At 37.4% G+C, this 27,016-nt stretch overlaps 1 protein-coding gene across 1 annotated transcript in view; it reads left to right on the top strand.

Moving 5' to 3' along the window:
- CF2H8orf34 (chromosome F2 C8orf34 homolog) overlaps positions 1-27,016 on the top strand; it is a 413,397-nt gene that overhangs the window by 68,115 nt on the left and 318,266 nt on the right. Inside the window, 1 exon segment of the mRNA XM_043601164.1 lies at positions 18,009-18,156. Coding sequence (XP_043457099.1) covers positions 18,009-18,156 — 148 coding nt within the window.

A 27,016-nucleotide genomic window follows, 5' to 3' on the forward strand; every position in this document is an offset into this window, starting at 1 on the left:
ATGATGGCCATTCTAACAGGCATGAGGTGATATCTCATTGTGATTTTAATTTGCATTTCCCTAATGACTGGTGTTGTTGAGCATCTTTTTGTGTACTTATTGGACTTTTTTCTTTTTCTTTTTTCTTTTTTTTTTGCATCTTCTTTGGAGAAATGTCTATTCAAGTCTTTTGCCCATTTTTAAATTGAAGTATTTGGTTTTTTGCTATTGAGTTATATGAGTTCTTTATATATTTTGGATATTAACCCCTCATCAAGTATATGATTTGCAAATATTTGTTTCCATTCCATAGGTTTTCTTTTTACTTTTAACTCTCTGTTAATGGTTTCTGTTGCTGTGCAGAAGCTTTTTAGTTTGATGTATTTACATTAAAAAATTTTTTTTCCATACACAATTTAGGATGGGTGTGAACGCTTGATATTTTTTGCTCCCGCCCCATAGGATTCTCAAAATGTTTAAGTCTTTGAAGAATCATTTTATAAGTCAACATAAGTGTTCTACAATTACATTGAACCTTTTGTGGATGAGTTATCTAAATTTTGGTTACATTTTGTTCAAAATCAGTTGCAAATCTTTAAGAAGTGGAGAAACAAAATAATTCACCTTTGAAGATTCTTACAAACTGTAATTATTTTTTGTTTTATCATTTTTAAAAATTTTCTTTAAATCCAAATTAGTTAACATATAGTATAATAATGATTTCAAGAGTAGAATTTACTGAGTCATCACTTCTATATAACACCAAGTGCTCATCCCAACAAGTGCCCGCCTTAAGGCCCATAACCCATTATAACCCATTTAGCCCATCCCCCAACTCAACACCCCCCCACACCAATTCTCAGTTTGTTCCCTGTATTTAAGAGTCTCTTATGGTTTGCCTCCCTCTCTGTTTTTATCTTATTTTTCCTTCCCTTCCCCTTTGTTCATCTGTTTTGTTTGTTACTTATGCTTTAGGTGTCATATAAAAAAAAATGTTTCCAAGACCGATATGAAGGGGCTTTATTCCTAGTTTTATTCTAGGAGTTTTATGGTCTTAGGTCTTACATAGAAGTCTTTAATCCATATGAGTTATTTTTTGTGAGTGGTATAAGTTATGGCTTCAGTTTCATTTTTTCATGTGAATATCCTACTTCCTAGCACCATTTACTGAAAAGACTTTTTCCCCCATTGAGTATTCTTAGCTCCCTTGTCAAGAGACAAGCATTTTAAAGCAGCTGTCATAAAAATGATCTAACAGGATCATTACAGGAGTAATGTTAGCAAGACAGATAAATAAGATGTCCTCCATTCACAATCTTCTCAACAACAATAATTTGACATTCATCCATAGACAAAAATGCCTTGGGGGAGCTTTGGGATCCTGGTAGGAGGTTGTGAAACTTTGATGTGGTCCAAGACCAAAGAGAACCATTTTGTGAAGGCAGGCTCACACCCAGGCAGCTGACTCACCAACCCTGGTCCCAGCTACAGACCTACAAATAGCTAGGTACTCTCTGAGTATTCACAATAGCCCTATTTGGCTCTAATCCTGTCACCAGTACCTTACACCAAGGAACCCAAGAAGAGTCATGCCTACTCACTACCCATGCATTGGGTAATAGGCATACAGACTTCAGTCTTGGCTGTAGATGCTGAAGTGTGCCATGAGCAAGCTTCATCTTCTCTCTGTTGTGATCTGGGAACTCCTTGAGATAAGCCTATTAAATTTGATCAGACTATAGATTTTGGAAGACCCTGTAACTGGGTTCCCATCCATTTCAGCTGCAGGCTGTGAAAAGTCTTCTGGCATAGGGACCCAGCAGCAGCTACTCCCATCTGTGCCCTCCAAGATCCTGAAAGGGCCCTATATTTGGCTTCCTCCCCCTCATAACCAAAATCTGCCAGCAGTCCAGTTGGCAGTTGGTACAGGGATCAGGCATGAATCACTAATGTCTGTGCTTCAGAAGATCCTGAAATGGCTCTCTACTCAACTCCAGTCCTTCCAGTTGTGGTTAGGGAGTGATCAAGCATACCCTGAGACCTCCAGGAGACACACCTATCTGCATCTTCAGAATTAAGTATATAGACCTTAGTCTTGGCCGTGGGATCTGAAGCAGTACAGGGGCTTGGTTCTGGTCCCTCACAGCCGTGATATATGGCTCATCCTCCTACCTAGGGACCCATCTAGTGACCTGGCAGGAGCTCTGCTATGAATCTGGTAGGACACACCCATCCATACACTTAGTAATAGAACCACTGTCTGAAGACAGACCTGAGGACCCTGATCTAGACCTTTTCTACAGTACCATCCTACCAAGAAAGGTATAGGAGGCAGTCCCATTTATCCAGGGACCAGAAAAAGATCCCATTTACCCAGGGACCAGACAAGACCCATTTCTGCCTAAGCCCCGGAGAACAAACCTGCCAACATGACCCCAGTACAATCCCAGTGACAGCTTTAAACCAGCGATAACCCTGAAATTCTGAAAGTAAACTTATCAGCCTGGGAAATTGACAGGAGAAGGTCTTTACCTGCCAAAACCAGTCTTTATTTATTTATTTATTTTAATTTTTTATATGAAATTTATTGTCACATTGGTTTCCATACAACACCCAGTGCTCATCCCAACAGGTGCCCTCCTCAATGCCAATCACCCACTTTCCCCTCCCTACCACACCCCATCAACCTTCAGTTTATTCTCAGTTTTTAAGAGTCTCTTATGGTTTGCCTCCTTCCCTCTCTCTTTTTTTTTTTTTGCCCCTTCCCCTCCCCCATGGTCTTCTGTTAAGTTTCTCAGGATCCACATAAGAGTGAAAACATATGGTATCTGTCTTTTTCTATGACTTATTTCACTTAGCATAACACTGGAGTTCCATCCATGCTGCTACAAAAGGCCATATTTCATTCTTTCTCATTGCCAAGTATTCCACTGTATATATAAACCACAACTTTTTTATCCGTTCATCAGCTGATGGACATTTAAGCTCTTTCCATAATTTGGCTAATGTTGAAAGTGCTGCTATAAACATTGGGGTACAAGTGCCCCTATGCATCAGCACTCCTGTATCCCTCGGGTAAATTCCTAGCAGTACTATTGCTGGGTCATAGGGTAAATCTATTTTTAATTTTTTGAGGAACCTCCACACTGTTTTCCAGTGGCTGCACCAGTTTGCATTCCCACCAACAGTGCAAGAGGGTTCCCATTTCTCCACATCCTCTCCAGCATCTGTAGTCTCCTGATTTGTTCATTTTAGCCACTCTGACTAGCATAAAGTGATATCTCAGTGTGGTTTTGATTTGTATTTCCCTGATAAGAAGCAACGTTGAGCATCTTTTCACGTGCCTGTTGGCCATCTGGATGTCTTCTTTGAAAAGTGTCTATTCATGTCTTCTGCCCATTTCTTCACTGGATTATTTGTTTCTTGGGTGTGGAGTTTGGTGAGTTCTTTATAGATTTTGGATACTAGCCCTTTGTCCGATATGTCATTTGCAAATATCTTTTCCCATTCTGTTGGTTGCCTTTTAGTTTTGTTGATTGTTTCCTTTGCAGTGCAGAAGCTTCTTATCTTGATGAGGTCCCAGTAGTTCATTTTTGCTTTTAATTCCCTTGCCTTTGGAGATGTGTCAAGTAAGAAATGGTGTGGCTGAGGTCAGAGAGGTTTTTTTCTTGCCTTCTCCTCTAGGGTTTTGATGGTTTCCTGTCTCACATTCAGGTCTTTCAGACATTTTGAGTTTATTTTTGTGAATGGTGTAAGAAAGTGCAAAACCAGTCTTTAAAGATTGGAAGAGGTGTTTGCTCCTTCAGATAAACAGACACCAATGCAAGGCTACTTGAATCATGAAGAATTGGGCAGATGTGACACAATTGAAGAAAACCAATAAAGCTCCAATAGCTTATCCCAGTGAAATGGAGATCTGTTATTTGACTAAAAAATTCAAAATAATATTTCAATTAAACTCAATCAAATGCAAGAGAACACAAATAGACAACTTAAAAAAATGGGAAAATAGTGCATGAACAATATGAGAAGTTTAATAAAAAGGGACATAAAAAAAACAGACATCCTGAAGATGAAAAATATAATGACAGAACTGGAAACAAAAAGAAGAAAGAATGAAAAGGAGTTAAGAAAGCCTACATGAATTATAGGGCCAAAGAGTGAACAAATAGTCACATCATGGAGACAAGGGAAGAAAGCTTGTTATAAGAAATAATAGTTGAAAACTTTCCAAATCTTGGGACAGATATGAACACTCAGGTATAGGAAGCTCAAAGGATCCCAAGCAAGATCATACCAAAGCAGATTACTCTGAGACACATTATAATCAAAATGTTAAGTGTCAAATACAAAAGAACTTTGAAACCTCAAGAGATAACTCATTGCAGACAAGTGAACACTTACAAGGCTATCAGCAGCTTTCTCTATAGAAATTTTTCAGGCCAAGAGAGAAAGGATGATGTATTCACAGTGCTGAAAGGAAAAAAAAAGCCTTCCAATGAAGAATACTATACCTGACAAAACTATCCTTTAGACATGGAGAGGTAAAGACATATCCAGACAAAAACTGAGGGAGTTCATCACCACTAGACCATTGTTACAAGAATTGCTAAAGGGAGTTCCTCAAGCTGAAATGAAAGGATGCTACGTAACAATATGAATACAAATACAAGTGTAAAACTCATTTGTAAAAGTAAATATATAGTCAAATCCAGAATACCCTAAAACTATAATGGTGATTTGAAAAATACCCTTTATCTCTAGTAAAAGAAAAAAAGGTGTAAAGTGTGACATCCATTAAGATAGAATGTGGGTGAGGTGAAGTAAAAGTGTAGACTTTTTTTTTAAAGGCATAGAGTTTTTTGGGGCACCTGGGTGGTTCAGCCAGTTAAGCGTCCGACTTTGGCTCAGGTCATGATCTCACAGTTCATGGGTTCGAGCCCTGCATCGGGCTCTGTACTGACAGCTTGGAGCCTGGAGCCTGATTCGGATTCTGTGTCTCCCTCTCTCTCTGTTCCTCCCCTGCTCATGCTCTGTCTCTCTGTCTCCTTCAAAAATAAATTAAAAAAAAATTATTTAAAAAAGCATAGAGTTTTTTAATGCATTGAAGGTTGCTTGTTATCAGCTTAAAGTAGACTGTAATGTCTATAAGATATCTATAGAGAAAGGAATTTATATTGCTATGCAAAATAAATCACAAAGAAAAACAAGAGAGAAGGAAGGAAGGAAGGAACAAGAAAAAGTCAGAAAACAATTAATGAAATGGTAATAATAAATCCTTACTTACCTATAATTACTTCAAATTTAAATGGACTAAATTCTCCAGTCAAAAGACAGAGTGCCTGAATGGATTAAAAACAAGATCTAACAATATGGTGCTTATGGAAGAATCACTTTAGTTTTAAGAACACACATAGGCTGAAAGTGAAGGGATGATAAATGACTATGTTAAGAGAAAAGAAAAATGTCAAACAACCTACACTACAAAAGTTAGGAAAAAAAAGAGCAAACTAAACCCAAAGTTAGCAGAAGAAATAAAGATTGGAGGAGAAATAAATAGAGATTAGAAAGACAATAGAAAAAGATCAATGAAATGAAGAGCTGGTTTTTTGAAAAGATAAACACAATTGACAAACCTTTAGCTAGATTAACCAAGGGAAGAAAAGAGAGAGGACTCAATAATAAGAATTACAAATGAAAGAGATGCTGGTGGTTTAAAAATTTTTTTAAAGTTTATTTACTTATTTTGAGAGAGACAGAGACAGCACAAGCAGGGGAGGGACAGAGAGAGAGGGACAGAGAAACCCAAGCAGGCTCCCTGCTGTCAGCTTAGAGCCTGATGTGGGGCTGGAACCCACGAAACACGAGATCATGACCGGAACTGAAAGCGAGTCGGATGCTCAACCGAATGAGCCACCAGGCACCCGAAGATGCTGGTGATTTTTAGCAAACATTTAAAGAATTAATGCTGGGGCGCCTGGGTGGCTTAGTCAGTTAAGCTCCGACTTCGGCTCAGGTCATGGTCTCAGGTCATAGTCTCGCTGTTTGTGAGTCCAGCCCGTGTTGGGCTCTGTGCTGACAGCTCGGAGCCTGGAGCCTGTTTCGGATTCTGTGTCTCACTCTCTCTCTACCCCTCCCCCGTTCACTCTCTGTCCCTCTGTCTCTCTCTCTCTCTCAAAAATAAACATTAAAAAATTTTTTTAAAGAATTAATGACAATTCTTCTCAAACTCTTTCAAAAATTGAAGGGGAGGGAACACTCCCAAACTCATTTTACGAGGCCAGCATTACCCTAATACCAAACCCAGATAAGGACCCTATAAGAAAACCGCAAGCCAATATACTTGATAAATATAGATGCAAAAATTATCAACAGATTACTAGAAAACTGAATTTTGACAACACATTGGAAAGATTATAAACCATGATCAAGTGGGATTTATCCCTGAGTTGCAAGGTTGGTTTAACATATGCAGACCAATAAACATGATATACCCCATTAACAGATGAAGGGGGGAAAATCACATGATACTCCCAATAGAGGCAGGAAAAACATTTGATGAAATTCAACTTTCATGGTAAAAAACTTCCAACAAATGGGGTATAGAAGGAACATACAATAAACTAAGGACTATGTATGACAATTCCACAGCTAACATTATACTCAGTGGTGAAATCAGTTCCTGATTTTTCTCTAAAATCAGGAACAAGATAAGGGTGACCACACTCATCACTCCTGTTGAATACAGTACTGAAAGTCCTAGCTAGAACAGTTAGTCAAGAAAAAGAAATAAAAGACTTCCAAATCAGAAAGAAAGAAGTAAAATTGTCTCTATTTGCAGATGACATAATATTATGTATAAAAAATCCTAAAAACTGCACCAAAAACCTGTTGGAGTTAATAAATGAACTCAGTACAATTTCAGGATACAAATCAATATAAAAATCAGTTGCATTTCTATACACCAACAATGAACTATTGGGAAAAGAAATAAAATAATCTCCGTTACAATAACTCTAAAGTAAAATATATAGCAGTAACTTAACCAAGTGAAAGATCTGTACACTGAAAACTATAAGACTTGGATGAAAGAAACTGAAGAAAACACAAATAAATGGAAACATATCCCATGTTCATGGATTATAAGAATTAATATTGTTAAAATGTCTGCACTATTCAAAACCTCAATAGATTCAGTACAATCCCTATCAAAATTCCAATGTCATTTTTCACAGAAATAGAAAAAAAAATGCTACAATTTGCATGAAACCACAAGAAACCTGAAATGGATAAAGCAATCTTGAGTAAGAAGAGCACAGCTGTAGGTATTACAATTCCTGATTTCAAATTAGACTACAAAGCTATAGAAATCAAAACAATGTAGTATTGGCATGAAAACAGACACTAAATCAATGGAATACAATAGAGAGCCCAGAAATAAATCCATGCATATATGGTTAACTAATATTTGATAAGGGAGCCAAGAATACTCAATGGAGAAATGATAGTCTTTTCAATAAATAGTGTTAGGAAAACTGGTTATTCATACGGAAAAGGAGTACAATTGGACCCTTGTCTTTCACCACTCATAAACTTTAACTTAAATGAATTAAAAATTTAATCGTAAGGTTTGAAGTTGTAAGAGTCCTAGAAGAAAAACAAAGGAAAAGCTCCTTGACATCAGTCTTGGCAACAATTTTTGTATATAAAACCAAAAGCACAAGCAGTTAAAGCAAAAATAAAAAAATGGGTCTACTTCAAACTAAAAAGCTCTGCACAGCAAAAGAAATAATCAACAAAATGAAAAGGCAACCTATGGAATGGGAAAAAATGTTTGCAAACTAGATAGCTGATAAAGAATTAATATCCACAATATAAGAAACTCATACAACTCAATAGCAAAATAATAATAATAATATGATAAAAAATAGATGACCTGGGGGCGCCTGGGTGGCTCAGTCGGTTGGGCGTCCGACTTCGGCTCAGGTCATGATCTCGCGGTCCGTGAGTTCGAGCCCCGCGTCAGGCTCTGTGCTGACAGCTCGGAGCCTGGAGCCTGTTTCAGATTCTGTGTCTCCCTCTCTCTGACCCTCCCCCGTTCATGCTCTGTCTCTCCCTGTCTCAAAAATAAATAAAACGTTAAAAAATTAAAAAAAAAATAGATGACCTGAAGAGACATTTTTACAAAAAAAACCCAACAACATACAAATGGACAAAGGATACATAAAAAGATGTTCAGTGTTATTAACCATCAGGGAAATGCAAACGAAACCCATAATGAGATATTACCTCACACCTGCTAGAATGGCTATTGTCAAAAGACAAGATAGATATTAAGTATTAGTGAGCATGTGAAGAAAAGGGAGCCCTTTTACACTGTTGGTGGGAAGTAAACTGGTACAGCCACCGTGCAATTAAAACAACAATGAGGTATCATTATAAACCTATAAGAATGTTTAGAATTATTCATTTATTGCTAGCGTGAATGTAAAATACTCCAAAAAAGGCTTATAAGTTCCTTTTAAAAGTAAGAATGACCTTAGCATTACAACTCAACAATTGTATTCTTAAGCATTTGTCCCAGAGAAATGAAAATGTATGTCCACACAAAAGCCTATATATGCATGTTCATGGTAACATTATTCATAATACTTAAAATGTGGAACTAACCAAATGTCCTTCAATGATTATTGATAGTTATTACTGAATGGTTAAACACACTATAGTAATCCACATCTTGGAAATAACACTCAACAATAAAAAAGAATAAACTATTGTTTATTCTTGTGCTTATCAATATAACTTGAATGAGTCTCAAGGAAATTGTGTTGAGTGTAAAAGTCAATTTCAAAAGGATATATACTTCATGATCCCTTTTATATAACATTGTGAAACAACAGAATTGTAGAAATGGAGAATAGAATGTGGTCGCCAGGGCTTAGGTATGGATCATGGGAGTGGGAGGGTATGAGTATAAAGTGATAGCAAGAAGGAGTCTTGTGATGATGGTGCAGTTAACCATCTCCACATGTGGTAAGATTGTGTAGAGCTACACACATACACACACACACATGCATGTAAACTGGAGAATGTAAATAAGTTCTACAGATTGTACCAATGTCAATTTCCTAGTTTTGATATTATACTATAGTTTAGCATGATGTTAACATTGCGGCAAGCTGGATGAAGGGTGCATGAACCTTTTTGTACATATCTTTGCAACTTCCTATGAATTTATAGTAATTTCAAAATATACTCCTAAAAACTGCAAATAAGTAATGAAAAGAGGAAATATTAAAAGCATCCTTAGAAAATTCACATTTTCTTTAAAGAAATGTGGCTGAATTCTCAAAAATAATAATGGAAACAAGAGAAAATGGAAAGAAAGTAATCCCAATGTATAGTTAGATTCAGTGAAAATATCTTTAGGTCTAAAAAAAAGATGGCTGGTACAAAAAAACTCCACAGAATTTGGCACTACTAAAATAAAAGGTATTCCTTATGTTGCTGAGAATGATCCCAGATGGATGGTTGGAGATGAAGGAAGAAATATAGCAATAAAAATAGTAAATATGTGGATACATACAAATGTATGCTAATGCCAGGGGTGATAAATGGAATCAAAGTATTCTAAGTTCCTTGCAAAATCTGAGATGAGGGGAAAGGACCAATGACTTAATGCGGCTAATTCAGTATTAATTTATCATCTCTGGAAAGTCACAAAAAGAATATTAAAGGTGTGTAAGACTTTCAGATTAGCATGAGGAAAAGTTGAATGAATTTTTGTTAATCCAAAGGAGAAAAATGAACAATCTTGACAAAATAAATAGAAAAGTGAGTGATACAAGATCGGATGAATTTTTCCTCAAGCTATCAGAATTTATTGTATAGCTATTAAGATATTGTAATGATGGTGAAGTTTGGCAAATAGATTAATGAAAGAAAAATGTAAGTTCTAGAAATAGGCCACTTAATTTATGACTCTTAGGGTGCTAGAATAGAGTTAGGACTTAACTACGTAGCAGTGTTCACCTATGATAGTCCAATCTATCCATCAACAATTTAAAGTTATGCTTGCCATAGAGACAGAAATGTGTACATCCTTTCCTTAGATGATTAGTTGTAAGAGGAAGTAATAGACACGTACTATTAAATTTCCTCATTATTCTGTCATGCTGAAGACTCTGTTTTCGTTACATATTCTTTACAAATGATGAAAGGCTAAAACAAATAAATTCATACTCAACTGAGAGACATCCTTCTTCTTATCATATGTATATACATACATACATACATACATACGTACGTACGTACGTACATACATACATCTGCTACTTCCATCATGGGTTGATTTAATTAATTTCTTTGAGTTTGGAAGTGCTTTATTATTTCTGCTGAGTATCCCTATATTTTACTCCTACAGCGGTATTTTCAAGTGAGACTCTAGAAATTCCTACCTAACACCAAATAAGTTGCTTTGATAGATGTTTATGTTGAACAATATAATACCCTAACTGAAAATATTTCCATGTGGTATGTTAATATTTTTCACTTGGAACCTTGATATTTTCCTGGAAATTTAATTATAAGCTTGTACTTTTATATGAAGATTTTCTCAAAGTAGATACTAAATACTCAATAATTTAATCTGAAAGGAAACTTGTGTATTAGAGGAAAGATTAGTAGACATTAGACAAAATATTTCATCACTTGTCATCATTCGATAGTTCCACTGGTTAGATTTACTTATTTGCCTATATTATGAAAAGGATTATAAAACAACTTACTTTTTACTTTCCCTAGATTATCTAGATTATATTCCATAATACACAACAAGGCTAATTAGATGCCTTTTATTACTTATTATAAATGAGTATTATAAACCTAATTGTATATTAACTTATATTTAAAAAGGGACAAGAGCCTTTTAAAATAGGAATACAGATTTTCTTTTTCCTAGTCCTGTATTGTTGTGTGTGTGTGTGTGTGTGTGTGTGTGTGTGTGTGTTGGTTTGCATTGGTGGGTTGTTGATGAGGGGCAGGTAACCAGAAATACGCAAGGATTTAACAAACACCTTTGTAAAAGTGAACGTACACTAGTTGCGTTGTGCATCTTGTATACAAGCCTTTAATTTATAGTGAATGATTACGTAAAATACCTGACACTTGTACATATTGGATTCAATACATGATAGTTTAATCACTGCTATTCACTTTTTTCCTTTTCTCTTGAGATCATTGTTCCAATGAAATCTTGGTTTTGATTGGGAATGAGGGAAGTGAGTTTAGGGCAGGTGTGGGCATGGTTCTGAGGTAGAAGAAGGTTGAATGACCAGCAGATAATTCGAGTTCTATGAATAGAAGGGTTTGACAGAAAAACATGAAACAGTTGCTTGTCCCCTTCTCACTGGTGCATGGATCCCTAGATGCTGCATTGGAACTTCTTCCTGGCCAAAGGCAAAACTCATAACATTGCATTAAAGGTGTAACGAGGCAGGGAAAAAAAACAAAACAAAACAAAACAAAACAAAACAAAACCCTCCTTGTTCTATTCTACTTCCGTTCAGATAAAATGAAGGAGAGAAAGGAAAGCATGGGTTCTGGTGTGGGTGGAAACCAAATGGGATTTGATCAACTAGGAATGGTGACATCAATTTAAAATGTTTCAGAAAAGTGTTTCTGGGACAACTGAATTTTAAGTGGACATTCTCTCATGAATTTTTTGGTAGCCCAGTGTCCATTACCTGCCTATATATGACATTAGTTGGGTAGGGGGGTGGAGTCGGTGTTCAAAAGGTTGAGATTTCAAATGCAAATTTTAATGAGATCTAATTAAAAAGAAAAAAATTGAAACGTGCAGATTTAGACTTAATTCAACCATCAGATCCTAAAAAGTTTCGAACTAAAATAACATTCTACATATAATAATGTTCCACATAGAATTAATATTTAAAATATTTATGGGTGTTGAGTAAAAAATATATCTGATTGACACCACCTCCATGATGGAGTATAATGTCCTGCATATTTACTGATTTAACAAAAGGACTATATAATGAGAAAGCTAGATTTTAGAAATGGATTTGTTTCTCTATAACTTTCTCCTGAGGTTAAGAGGAACAAAAGTAGTACTTACCTGTTAGGGTAATGAAATAAAATGTAACTTAATCCCAAGGAAGTAATTAAGTAAAGTAATTTTGGGGCAGAATGCCATACTGTCTGTATACTCTGGGACCCAGAGCAAGGATTCTTAATTTGGAGTCAGTGAAACCCATGGATGGATAAACAAAATAGTATGTAATGTTATGTTAAATTTGGTGTTTGTGTGTACATATGTGCTTTTCTGTTTGTTTTTTGACCAAGGGATCCCACAGCTTTCATTAAATGAAATGATCTTTTATTAAAATAATTTCTACTATTAGCTGATTACTATTCCAGTTTTAATAATGACTCTGTGATGAGCTACCTCCTCACTCATGATTTTGCTTGGACATTAAAATAAATAGTGTTTTGAGACAGTCATCGTTAGTATTCATTTTCCAGCTCGTTAATTTTGATAATGTTATATATAGTACACAGTTGTCTTATTATTAGTTATAATAGCCCTGGATTCCATTTGTCTTTACTTGTTTGCATCCAGTAATTGCTTAATGATCTATGTTCTGTAGTTTTTAAAAATTTTTTAAAAGAACGTTATCTTCCTATGTATATTTTTAAAATTAGTGTATTTGAATTGGTACCAGTAACGAAATTGTAATTAACAAGGAAACAGCTATTAATGCAGGGGACTGTTTCAATATATAGTATATTCATGAAGTTAAAGACTGTAGTTGATAATAAACTATATTAAGAGGACATCTATTAGTTTCATAACCAGAAAAATAAAGCCAATAAAAAGATGCAATATGCATATATAGCATCAAAAATGTATGCTATAAAAATGTGATAGAAATGGTAATGATAGTAGTAGTAATAACATATAAACATATAAAATATTATGATGCAAATAGATCAAAGTAATCATAAATGTGAAAATATTAGCTAACACATCTTTTGGGTGGATCATTAAGGGTTCAGTCAGGAAAACAGAAGCCACTCTATGTATCTGGGTCTTACAGGGTTTGTGTGATGGTGAGTTAGAAGGGGGGGCACAGAGGCCAGGGAAATGCTGCTGAAGGTTGTGCGGCTTTCACCAAAGGCAGGAGGCGGTGACCCTGAAGATCTCTGCCTGGAACACAGAAGCACGTGGCTCTCAAATGCTCGCCTGGAAGCTGCTGCAGTTCTCCAGTATCTTTGGGAGCTTCCAGAGTGATCCCAGTCTGCAGTGGTTTCTACAAACTTGCTGGGAAACTTCTGTGAATCTCTCATCTGCCCCACATATGCTTGCATTTAACTCTGGAGAATAATTTCTTCTGCTTCTCTCTCCTATTCCCCAAGTCTCCTATGAATTCCTCACACTAGGAAACTTTAACCCAGATCATATAAACGAGATTCTGGGAGACAGTTTCCAGCCTATCAGTGTAGGCTACATATATCCCAAGCATTTTATGAATGCTTTGCAATCATTTTATTTAATCCTCTTGGCAACTCTATGATCTAGGTAGTATGTATTATCATTTACAATTAGTAGATGAAGTATTGAATGTTAAAGTGATGGTCTTACCCAAAGTCAAACAGCTAATAAGTAGAAGATGACTTAAAGTGTCCATCTGATTTCAAAGCTTTGGTGTGTAATCATTACCTTATCCTGTGTCTTTTGCATTTCGTTTACATTAGTAATATTATTGATATTAGTTAAGTATGAATGAAATCCTCCATTGGTGACAGTTAATACATTCTGTTTGTAACTTGAATGCCTCAAATTTAAGCCTGTGAGTGCAAATAGATCACATCAAAATTAATACCTATATTTTATTAATCCCCAGGTCCTTAGACTAAAATTTCCACAAATGTTTTTGTTCCAGGGCAGGAGTGCTATTACCACTTCTGTTGTTATTTCAATTTTCATGTGCCCACAACCAACATTTCCCAGGGATCCTTGGCTAAAGGAAGACTTGAAAATCTCTGAAGCAGCAAATTAGGAGGACGCCCCACACTATAGGCCGGATTCCTGGGTGAAAAAGGGGCAGGCAAGGCCATTAGTAGAAGAGGCGAAGGCATGCCCTCTCCAAATCTTTTCCAAGTTCAGGGCAGCCATTGAGCTGTCGGCCTGAGCTCTAAGGAGGGCTTTTGTCATTGAGCTGGAAGTCGGGGCCCGGTGCATTGTCCTCAGAGCTGGGGAGCAACTCCACGGTGTGGTTCCAGCATCCCCATAGGCTCTGAGGGTGGAGGCTCGCGGTATGTTTGTTGGGCGGGGCAGGGGGGGTAGGTTTCTGGCAAGGGGCGAGGCTCCGGAGACACAGGGATATCCTGACACCCTGCAGCCAGCTCTGGGGCTACAGGACGGGATGGTGGTGGTGAGGCGTCTTCAGGGTGTGCCCTGATTTCCGGCCTTCCAGGAAGCTTGCATCCCAGGACAAGTTTGGGGTGCCTCCCCCCAAAAAGCGGTGTCAGTGGCTCTCCTTGGGGCAGTTGCGAAGATGATTGCATCCCCAGGCAGTAAAGGCATCCAGTTACCCAAGGACTCTGCCCCCTAGGAGCTCGCACGCGGTTAGGGCTCCCGGGTCGGCGGGTGGGTACGCCCTCGACGCCAGCTCTTTGGAAGGTGCGCGCTGGGGTGTGTCTGGATCTGCGCCTGCGCCAGGCCTCCATAGAGGTAGAGCGCGAAGCTTCGAGGGAGCGCAGTGTGCCTGCCTGCCTTGTAGGAGCTCGCGCTGCAGGCTCTCTTGGCCGCCACCCAGCACGGCTCACGGGTGGCCACTGTAGTGCGGACAGCCAGGCGCAGCATCTCCATCTCGGTCAGGTTCTAGCACCCAGGGAATTTCATGTCACAGCTCTTGTACTGATGGTAAGAATTGTAGCTAAGCCCCCATCCCCCCTTCCCCCCGCTGGAAGCACAGAACATTTCCTCCTCGTGTTCAGCCTCCTTACCTGACACCGATTGCTGTTCTGGAATTGCTTCTTCCTTGTGTGAATAATCCTTGTGAAACTTTTCTGCAGTCGGGTTTCTATCTCCAGCCTGACATCAGGTGCACGACTCCTTTCTCTTTTCTTCAATCTGTGTGCCCCTCTGTTCTCTTTATATATAAATCTTGGGTGGAGGGGATCATGGTGGTGATCAACCTTTTTGTTGCCAGAGCATCTTTGCAAATACAAGGATTTAAATTTTCAGGTCTGAGAAGAGAGGTTTCTATCCAGTTCAAGTGCTCAAAATTATTCTTGTTCTTTGTTGGTGGATACATGGATTGAGTGGGAGGATAATTCCTTTTATAAATACAAGAATCTAAAGCCAGACTATTGTCCAGCCAAGGTACTCAATATACCCTATTGCAAACATTAACTATTTTCATTTTGTTTATGACTAAATTTATCCTGTGTCTTTACTATATATTCATTAATGGAATACAAGGATATCCAAAATTAGTTACGAGACTAGTGATATTTTTAAAATTTAACAATAATTACTTGGCTTATTAAGACTGTATGACCCATCTTCTAAAGACAATATAGGAACACTTTATTTTATTTTAAAAGTAGGAAAATAGACACAGAAACTTTCCATCTAAGTTGAAAGGTAAAAAGGGGTGCATGAGATCTTCAGAGGTTTCAGATTAGAAATTACTGTGGCTTTAAAGCTTTATTATCTGACCTGATTTTGCTTTATCTGAGTGCCCAGGCCTTCTGTGACAAGAGTAATCCAGTTGGTTCTTCTATTTCTTTTTCATTATTTGTAATGTATGATGTATTTAAATAGAATATGATACATCTATAGAAGCAGAATTCAAAATATTTTGAATTACATTCCACTGATGTATAATTGGGGTTTAAATGAACCCTGCATTGCTTTAACCACAGTATAGGAATGACCTCTTTAGTTATAATTAATAATAGAGATCTTAAATAAAAGAAATAAAGAAGACCTGTGCCAACTGGTTGCTTGCTTACTTTTTCAGCATATAAAAAAAAAAATCACAGTTGTCTGTTAAATATTTTGCTACATAGTATTTTTGTGGTAGAAATCCTTTGCTCTTTTTAGCTCCAACTCTATGTGCAATCTGCACGTTTTTGAGATACCGTGAATTATTTTATCCATGTCTCTGAGATCACCTTGGAATCTTGTCATCTACAAGGTCCATTTAGCCTCTACTTGGGTAAATCAGTGTGTTCCTACATTGTTGGCAATGTGAACAAATATCCCAGAGATATCATGACAGCAGTTTCTTGTATAGGAAATTTGAAGAGTGTTTTCTGCTGAGCTAAGAAATCTATGCATGCTTTAATTGTTGTTAATTAGAACAAAAAGAGACTTTAATTACTATTATGTACCTGGGGTCAGTAAACTAAGAATTCATTTTTTCATTTATTCATTCATTCATTCAGTACCAGCTATGAGCTCTGTAGAGTTCTAGGCTCTAGGGAGAGAGTAGAGATCTCTCTACTCTCATGCTTTCAGTTCTGCGGTAGAGGATGAGCAGAGGCAGGCACAAAAAGATGAACAAATATTAAATGAGATGATTCTGGAGAGTGCTAAATGATAGGAAGAAAATAAGATAATGAAGTGATAAAGACTTATGAAGATGGGTTAGGGTAAGCTTCTCTTAAGAAGATATCATTAGAGACAAATGATGACAAGCCAGGCACCTGAACACCTGAGAGAAGAGCATTCAAGGCAGAAGAAATAGGCCACCAACAAAAAAAGACAACGGGATGGGGAATTTCCAGTATCCCTTCTGTTAGTACTCCTAATATATGATTTTCTGGCCCACTCATAAGACCACTGTTTCTCACAGAATCTAAACTGAAAATAACAATTGACCGACTAGAATTCTGGGCTAAAACTAGCAAGGTGAAACGTGACTGATGTGAATGTACAATGGTGCATACAAATTCACAAACCTAGTTACACAGCACAAAAGATATCCACGTGGCTTGGCAGCTGTTCTTATGAGAACAGTTTAATTGACCACAAATTGGAGCTTGCTCTTTGCTGTTCCTGACTAGAAAAAAAACAATGTATAGATATCACCCTTCGGCAGCTTTCTGCCCAATTTAAGGCATCATTATAGCTACCCCAAAATGGAACAGCCTGCTTCAGCAAGTAGAGAAATCTCCATTGCTTAACTCACTAAAAAAAAGAAGAATGATTACCCATCAGGGCTTTGGGAAAAAGTAAATATTGTTTGGAGACTAGTTTAAGACATTTTTTGGTTTCTGTGAGTCGGTGGCTTGTTAACTTGCTTCTAATGTTCATTCCAACGAATTTTTTTTTTTTTCATTTTGGGATATGGTTAAGAAGGAAAAAATAACGTTTGCATGTAAGGTATATGGTGAATTCTACCAAAAGTTTAGTTTGTAATGTATTTCTCAAAATAGTAATCTGAAGTTTAAAATTCTTGGGCTATAATTTAAAAAATTGGTTTTTTATTATGTTTCTTTATTTTTGAGAGGCAGAATGCGAGCAGGGGAAGGGGAGAGAGAGAGGGGGACACAGAATCAGAAGCAGACTCCAGGCTCTGAGCTGTCAGCAGACAGCCCGATGCGGGGCTCGAAGTAACAAACCAGGAGATCGTGACCTGAGCCAAAGTCGGACGCTCAACCAACTGAGCCACCCAGGAGCCCCTTGGGCTATAAGTTTTAAAAGAATTTAGATCACAGTTGTAGTATTTCTTTGGCCAAGTAGAATAAGAAAAATAAATGTAAGTAAATATTTCTTGGCCTTGTGTGTGTTAGCTGTGTAACATAGTTTACTCTTCTGTACTTCACTTTCCTCACAAGGAGGACAATAGCTTGTACCCGCCTGAAAAGATTATCATTAGGATTAAATCATTTGGTGTATATAAAGTAGGTAGAGCAGTGCTGGCAATAGTAAGTACTATGTAAGTGTTCACAATTATTATTAGATACACATATATGCTGTATTTTGCTTTCAGGAATTAATGACCAAATTAATAACTGAGACACCTGACCAGCCAATCCCATTTCTCATTGACCATCTTCAGTCTAAACAAGGAAACCGCGGACAGCTTCAAAGAACTTTATCTGGATCTGCAGCTCTCTGGGCAGAAAGTGAAATAGCAGGTAAGTAAAAAAATATATTTTACAGTTGATTTTGTTACATTTAATTAAAAATGTACAATAATCTTTCTGATTATAAGATAAATGTAAATGGTTACTAAGGGTTTCATGTATTCATTTGTAACTTAACCCATATGCTAAAGTTTCACTCATGTATGGAATTTAAGAGACAAAATTAACGAACAAATGAAAAAAGACAAAAAAGAGTCTTAAATGCAGAGAACACACTAGTGGTTGCCAGAGGGAAGGTGGGGGGGAGGGGTGAAAAAGATAAAAAGGATCAAGAGTACATTTATCTTGATGACCACTAAGTAATGTATAGAATTGTTGAATCATTATATTGTACACCTGAAACTACTACAACCCTGTATGTTAATAATACTTAAATAAAAAAGAAAAAAATTTAATTTTCCATAAGATACTCTTGAATTTGAACGTATTGTTATATATTATGCTATGTATCATGCTTCAAGATATGAGAATCTGTATATTCCATTTTAATAGAAGATTCAGATTTGCACAAAAAGGTTTCATTCCATATTAATTCAAACTAACTTTTCTTTCTTTTCATAAAGAATTTGAATTCAGGGCTTATAGCTTATCTGTAGAAAGGTAAACAAAGATTTTTACGAAGTTACCTTTCACTTTGTCCAAACTAATGATTATTCTCTATTTCCCGTGGCGCCCATTGTTATCTTATGTAGTAAGTTCACCCTTACGTGGATTCATTTACTCTGGTCGTTGGGGAACCAACCTTACCAAGTCTGCAATAGCCTCATCTCCCCAATAAGCACTGACTGAGAGAACTGGGTAGATTTGACTTTGATCTTTGCTTATAGAATGTGTCCGACAGTTTTTTTTCTTCTACGTACTGGCTTGTTGGTTTGCCATTTACTTATGAAACCAAATCCCCTATGCCTGTTGCATCAGTAGGCAACTCCTTGCCTAATTCCCATGGAAATCTGTTTGATATGACTCCACATGTTTTCCTGGAATGACATCTTCTTCACTTCTCTCATCCCTTTCATGCTCTATGAGATCCCATGAAAGGATTTTGGTCTTCTTTGGCTATATTCTCATACTGGTACCTTCTTGAGACCATGTTTCAAAGCCACACTCAAGTGGGTAGGGAATAGGGTATCCTCTGAAAAATGTAGAGCTCTCTGGTATCAGTTATCCATACAGAAGTATCTGCATTATATAGGAAACTAGGATCTGAACTTTTGGCATATAAAAGAGAATCCTTGCTTTTTCCTGGCCTCACTTTCTTGGGTTTAGATTTTAAGTAGCATGGGTATATAGGCATGAACTTTGGTTTGTAGGTGCAAAGTTGGCACTCATCATGTAAAGGCAGACTATATGAAACTTACGAGCCCAGTGAGGTCGTATGAGCCCACATTTATAAATTGTAGTATCTGGAGAGATAGTAGTATGTTAAACTCTGCGGTTTTAATCATCACACATTTAGGATCTCATACTTTCCGTGGATCAGAAGTCCATACCTGGAGCAACTAGATCCTCTGTCTAACCTCACAAGGCTGGAAATTAAGATATTGGCCTGGTTGCATTCTCATCTGGAGGTTGGAATAAGAAAGATCTGGCTTCCAAATTCATTCAGACTGTTGGCAGCATTAATTTACTTGTGGCTGTATGACTGAGGTTTCCGTTTTCTTGCTGGATTTTAGCCCGGGTTGCTCTCAACTCCTAGATGCAATTCACAGTTCTTTGCCATGTGGCTTTCACATCATGGAAGCTGACTTCCTTAAAATCAGCAAGGGACTTTCTATTATTCAAGTCTACTGAGCATATATAATATAGCATAATCATAGCATTGACATCCTATCATCTTTACCATATTCTGTTGGTTTGAAGCAAGTCAGAGGTCCTATCTACTACACTTAAGGGGAGGGAATTATATAGGGCATAATGTCAGGGGCAAAAATAATGGGAGTCATCTTAGAACTCCGACCAGCACAAGTACTGCTTGGAGAGGGTGAAGGAGGGGAGGAGATTTTTATAACCCCCAATTTACTGACTTGGGTAATATCATACGTGCATATTTCACAAAGCAAGATGGGAACACAGGAGTAAATTTATGAAGGACAATAATAAGTCCACTTCCTGTTGATCACTTTGAGTTTCCCATGGGGCATTTTAGTAGGTATTTCCAGCAAGCAGTTAGATATGAGTCTAAAACTCTGGGGACAGGTCAAGGCAGGACTCACAGAGTGGCATTCAGTATGATGCAAGCTATGATAACCAATGGAAGAAATTGTGGTCAAATTTGTAGGTAAAGTAGGAGATGGACTGGGGGAAGCAAGTGTGGGATTACGTCTGATGCCTAAAATTTTGTCTTTTTATTAAGAAGTGAGATTGTTTGATGGGAGTATTAGCAATCAAAAAGAATGAAATCTTGCCATTTGCAACTACATGGATGGAACTAGAGGGTATTATGGTAAGCGAAATTAGTCAGGGAAAGACAAATATCATATGACTTCACTCATATGAGGACTTTAAGATACAAAACAGATGAACATAAGGGAAGGGAAGCAAAAATAATATAAGAACAGGGAGGAGGACAAAACATACAAGACTCTTAAATATGGAGAACAAACAGAGGGTTACTGGAGGGGTTTTGGGAGGGGGGATGCGCTAAATGGGTAAGGGGCATTAAGGAATCTACTTCTAAAATCATTGTTGCACTATATGCTAACTAACTTGGATGTAAATTTAAAAAAATATATAATAATTTAAAAAACTAAAAAAAAAGAAGTGAGATTGTTTGCTGAGGACAACAGGATTGGGTATTGGATAGGGGAGATTAGAGTGAGTGATGCCAATTGTGAAAAGTCACCAAGGAGAAGAAAACAAGAATTGACAAAAGGAAAAAAAAAAGACTATGAGGCAGTTCTGGGGCCTCTCTGAAGTTGAAGACATGAGTTAAACATAGAAACCATTAGCACGGTTGTGCTATTTCTCCAACAGTGCCAGAAGTAGTGGGAAGCAAACAGGGCAGACAGTTGGAGGGACTGATTGAGAATTGTGGTTGTGGCACGGCAAGGGCGGAGGGCAAAATAACAGTTTAGCACAGCAATTGAGGACGTTTGGGAGCAATTTATGCAAGTGATCGAAGCACAAGGTCTAGTATGAGAAGGTAGTGAGCAAAGATAGGAAAACAATTAGACAAAAAAAAGCAGATCAGAGAGCTAAAGACCTTTTGGAAGGCTGGTGCAGTGAAAATATGAGAGATGTAGGACAGGGGATTGTGATAGTTGAGATAAAAAAACAGGTGGGATGAGTCCCGATGATGAGAATGTCCTGTTGGTAGCTTTAGTTTTGGGGTGTCTTAATTATTAGGGAAGTGAAGCTTTTTAGAGTTAGGGAGGACAAGGAAGTATGAGACTTCATGCATGATTTATCTGAGGATTAAGAAGATGAAGCCAGAGTTTCATTCAAGTTGTTGAAAAGTTAAGGGAGACTGTGCCAAGGTCTTAAGTCGGGCTGTGGAGTAATCAGGAGCAGAAAGATGGTAACAATGAAGAGTGCTGGATAGCGTAAGCAGGCAGCATATACTGCAAAAGAGAAGGGACTTCCCACTTAACATTGTTGGGCCAGGAGAACCCAATCTTTGGTGGGTACCACATGGGACAATGAGCCTTCCATTCCAGGAAGCTGCAGAGGAGGGAGCGCTCTTGTGGAAAGAGTGAGGTGTCTCTTCAGACATGAGGATAGAGAAATGTTTGTTTACCATGGAATGTATGCCCCAGAAGGTGAAAAGGAAAAATTTTAGAGAGAAAGAGTATGACAGGAGGGAGAAGTAAAGCATAGGATAATTCTTGGATATGAATATAAGTGGTGACGTTATAATTTAGGTGGCAATAAGTAATGCCAGTTTACATCTTGACTACAGTTTTGAATTGTTTTCTTCTGGTGCATCTTCTAATTAGCAAGAAAATTTGTTAATATTCAAGGTATAGTGGTATAATACCTTTTGAAAATATCTGAAGTTGTCCTTTTATTGCCTTTAAATATATCTAGCATTGTGGGACACAGCATCATCTAAAAGTCTGTCATTTAGCATTGTTGAGGAGAAACTTGAAACCTGCCTTATTTTTATTTCTTTTTCGATATTCTACTTATTTTTCTTAAATACTTATGGTTTTTTTTCTTTATTTGTGATATTGACAAGTTTTCCTGGGTCTATATCTAGATGATTATCTTGTTAAAAATTTTTATCTTAGGGGCGCCTGGGTGGCGCAGTCGGTTAAGCGTCCGACTTCAGCCAGGTCACGATCTCGCGGTCCGTGAGTTCGAGCCCCGCGTCGGGCTCTGGGCTGATGGCTCAGAGCCTGGAGCCTGTTTCCGATTCTGTGTCTTCCTCTCTCTCTGCCCCTCCCCCGTTCATGCTCTGTCTCTTTCTGTCCCAAAAATAAATAAACGTTGAAAAAAAAATTGAAAAAAAAAATTTTTATCTTATATTCAGTGAATCTTTTCAATCAGCAAATCTAGGTCTTCAGCCTAAAACTATTTTCCTCTTGTGTACTTAGATATTGCTTCTGCTATATTTGTTTTTTTATTTTTTCTTCAGGAAAATCAACTATGTGTAAATTGAGTTTGCTTTACTGTTCTTCATTCCTCCCATTTCATTTCACATTATATTTGCCTTTTTTTATTGACCGACTTCTAGGGAAATTTGTCAAAGTGTGCTCTCTGTGTCACTGACTCCATTTTCTGCAGTATCAGTTTTCTCTTTCTGGCTTTGAAAACAAATTTAAATGGTGGTATTGCATTTTGGTTTATTGTCAGAATTTCCTTATCTTCTTTATCCATTTCTGTCTGAAGTATATTTTATTGTAGGTTGGTTGGTTAACCTATCGCCTCTCACGTTTCTTTTTGTTTCATACAATCCATTTTCTTTTATTTTTATTGAGAAGGCAAATTAATCACATTCTAAAATTTTAAGGTTTTTCATAGTAAATCTTTTCTAAGATTTATTTTTTGGAGGTATCACAATTCTGGATTTTATTTATTTTTTTAAAGTATAATTTATTATCAAGTTAGCTAATATACAGTGTATACACTGTGCTCTTGCCTTCAGGAGTAGATTCCCGTGATTCATTGTTTACATAAACACCCAGTGCTCATCCTAGCAAGTGCCCACCTCAGTGCCCATCACCCATTTTCCCCTCTCCCCCACTCCCTGCCCCCCTCAAAGTTTGTTCTCTGTATTTAAGAGTTTCTTATGGCTTGCCTCCCTCTCTGTTTGAAACTGTTTTTTCCCCTTCCCCCATCATCTTCTGTTAAGTTTCTCAAGTTCCACATATGAATGAAAATATATGAGATCTGTGTTTCTCTGACTGACTTACTTCAATTAGCATAATTCCCTCTAGTTCCATCCACATTGTTGCAAATGGCAGGGTTTCATTCTTTCTCATTGACAAGTAGTATTCCATTGTATATATAAACGATATCTCTTTTATCCTTTCATTAGTTGATGGACATTTAGGCTCTTTCCATAATTTGGCTATTGTTGAAAGCACTGCTATAAACATTGGGGTACGTGTGCCCCTATGAAGAGGTACTCCTGTACCCTTTGGATAAATTCCTAGTAATGCTATTGCTGGGTCATAGGGTAATTGTATTTTTAATTTTTTGAGGAACCTCCACACTGTTTTCCAGAGCAGCTGCACCAGTTTGTATTCCTACCAACAGTGCAAGAGGGTTTCTTTGCTCCACATCCTTGCCAACATATGTGGTTTCCTGAGTTGTCAATTTTAGCCACTCTTGACCAGTGTGAGGTGGTATCTCAGTGTGGTTTTGATTTGTATTTCCCTGATGATGAGTGATGTTGAGCATCTTTTCATGTGTCTGTTGTTCATCTGGATGTCTTCTTTGGAAAAGTGTCTATTTATGTCTTCTGCCCATGTCTTCACTGGATTCTTTGTTTTTCAGGTGTGGAGTTTGGTAAGATCTCTATAGATTTTGGATACTAACCCTTTATCTGATATGTCATTTGCAAATATCTTCTCCCATTCTGTCAGTTGCCTTTTAGTTTTGCTGATTGTTTCCTTCGCTGTGCAGACACTTTTTATCTTGGTGAGGTCCCAATAGTTTATTTTTGCTTTTATTTCCCTTGCCTTTGGAGATGTGTCGAGTAAGAAGTTGCTGTGGCTGAGGTCAAAGAGGTTGTTGCCTGTGTTCTCCTCTAGGGTTTTGACAGTTTCCCATCTCACATTTAGCTCTTTCATCCATTTTGAATTTATTTTTGTGTATAGTGTAAGAAAGTGGTCCAGTTTCATTCTTTTTCATGTTGCTGTCCAGTTCTCCCAGCACCATTTGCTAAAGAGACTGTTATTGTTCCATTGAGTACTCTTTCCTGCTTTGTCAAAGATTAGTTGGCCATACATTTGTGGGTCCAATTCTAGGTTCTCTATCTTATTCCATTGGTCTATGTGTCTTTCTGTGCCAATACCATACTGTCTTGATGATTACAGCTTTGTAGTAGGGGCTAAAGTCTGAGATTATTATGCCTCCTGCTTTGGTTCTCTTTTTTCAACATTAGTTTGATTATTCAGGGTCTTTTGTGGTTCCATACAGATTTTAGGATTGTTTGTTCTGGCTTTGAGAAGAATGCCAGTGCCATTTGGATTGGGATTGCATTGAAAGTGTAAATTGCTTTGGGTAGTATTGACATTTTAACAATATTTGTTCTTTAAATCCGTGAGCATGGAATATTTTTCCATTTCTTTGTGTCTTCTTTAATTTCTTTCATAAGTTTTTTATAGTTCTCAGCATACATATCTTTTACATCTTTGGTTAAGTTTATTCCTAGGCATTTTATGGTTCTTAGTGTAGTTGTAAATGGGATCAATTTCTTGATTTCTCTTTCTGTTGCTTCATTATTGGTGTGTAGAGATGCAACTGATTTCTGTACATTAATTTTGTATCCTGAGACTTTGCTGAATTCATGTATCAGTTCTAGCAGCTTTTTCATGGAGTCTTTCAGGTTTTCCATGTAGAGTATCATGTTGTCTGTGAAAAAGTGAAAGTTTAACTTTTTCTTTGCCTATTTGGATGCCTTTCATTTCATTTTGTTGTCTGATTGCTGATGCTAGGATTTCCAACACTATGTTACACAACAGTGGTGAGAGTGGACATCCCTGTCGTGTTCCTGATCTCAGGGGGCAAGCTCTCAGTTTTTCCCCATTGAGGATGATATTAGCTGTGGGCTTTTCATATATGGCTTTTATGATGTTGAGGTATGTTCCTTCTATCCCAACTTTCTTGAGGGTTTTTATTAAAGAAGGATGCTGTATTTTGTCAAATGCTTTGTTTTTATCTATTGACAGGATCATATGGTTCTTATTCTTCTATTAATGTTGTGTATCCAATTGATTGATTTGTGAATGTTGAACCAGCCCTGCAGCCCGGGAATGAATCCCATTTGATCATGGTGAATAATTCTTTTAATATACTGTTGAATTCAATTTGCTAGTATCTTGTTGAGAATTTTTGCATCCATGTTCATCAGGGATATTGGTCTGTATTCTCCTTTTTAGTGAGGTCTCTGGTTTGGGAATCAAGGGAATGCTGGCTTCATAGAGTGAGTCTGGGGGTGCCTGGGTGGCTCAGTTGGTTAAGCACCTGACTTCAACTCAGGTCATGATCTCATGGTCTGAGGTCAAGCTCTGCTTTGGGCTCTGTGCTAATAGCTCAGAGCCTGGAGCCTGCTTCTGATTCTGTGTCTCCTTCTCTTTCTGCCTCTTCCCTGCTCTCTCTCTGTCTCTCTATCAAAAATAAATAAACATAAAAAAAAGAATGAGTTTGGAAGCTTTCCTTCCATTTCTATCTTGTTGGAACAGCTTGAGAAGGATAGGTATTAACTCTGCTTTATTTTTTTTTAATTTTTTTTAACGCTTATTTATTTTTGAGACAGAGAGAGACAGAGCATGAACAGGAGAGGGGCAGAGAGAGAGGGAGACACAGAATCTGAAACAGGCTCCAGGCTCTGAGCGGTCAGCACAGAGCCCGACGCGGGGCTTGAACTCATGGACCGTGAGATCATGACCTGAGCTGAAGTCGGACGCCCAACCGACCAAGCCACCCAGGCGCCCCTATTAACTCTGCTTTAAATGTCTGGTAGAACTCCCTGGTAAGCCATCTGGCCCTGGACTCTTATTTGTTGGGAGATTTTTGATAACTGATTCAGTTGCTTCTCTGGTTATGGGTCTATTCAAATTTTCTATTTCTTCCCGCTTGAGTTTTCGTATTGTGTGGGTGTCTAGGAATTTGTCCGTTTCTTCCAGGTTGTCCAGTTTGTTGACATATAATTTTTCATAGTATTCTCTAATAATTGTATTTCTGTGGTATTGATTGTGATGTCTCCTCTTTCCATTGGTGATTTTATCTATTTGGGTTCTCTTTCTTTTCTCTTTGAGAAGGCTGGCAAGGGGTTTAGCACCCTCGTTTATTTTTTCAAAAAACGAACTCTTAGATTCATTGATCTGTTTTGTTTTGTTTTGTTTTTGAATTCTATACTGTTTATTTCTGCTCTAATCTTTATTATTTATCTTCTGTTGGCTTTGGGGTTTCTTTGCTGTTCTGCTTCTAGTTCCTTTAGGTATGTGGTTAAATTTTGTATTTGGGATTTTTCTTGTTTCTTAAGATAGGCCTGGATAATAATGTATTTTCCTCTTAGGACTGCCTTTGCTGCATCTCAAAGGGCTTGGACTGTCATGTTTTCATTTTCATTTGTTTCCATATATATTTTTAATTTCTTCTTTAATTTCCTGGTTGACCCATTCATTCTTTTTAGTAAGATGTCCTTTAACTTCCATGCATTTGGAGGTTTTCCAAAATTTTT

Source organism: Prionailurus bengalensis, chromosome F2 (genome assembly GCF_016509475.1).
Source record: "Prionailurus bengalensis isolate Pbe53 chromosome F2, Fcat_Pben_1.1_paternal_pri, whole genome shotgun sequence".
In the NCBI taxonomy this organism is placed as follows: domain Eukaryota; kingdom Metazoa; phylum Chordata; class Mammalia; order Carnivora; family Felidae; genus Prionailurus; species Prionailurus bengalensis.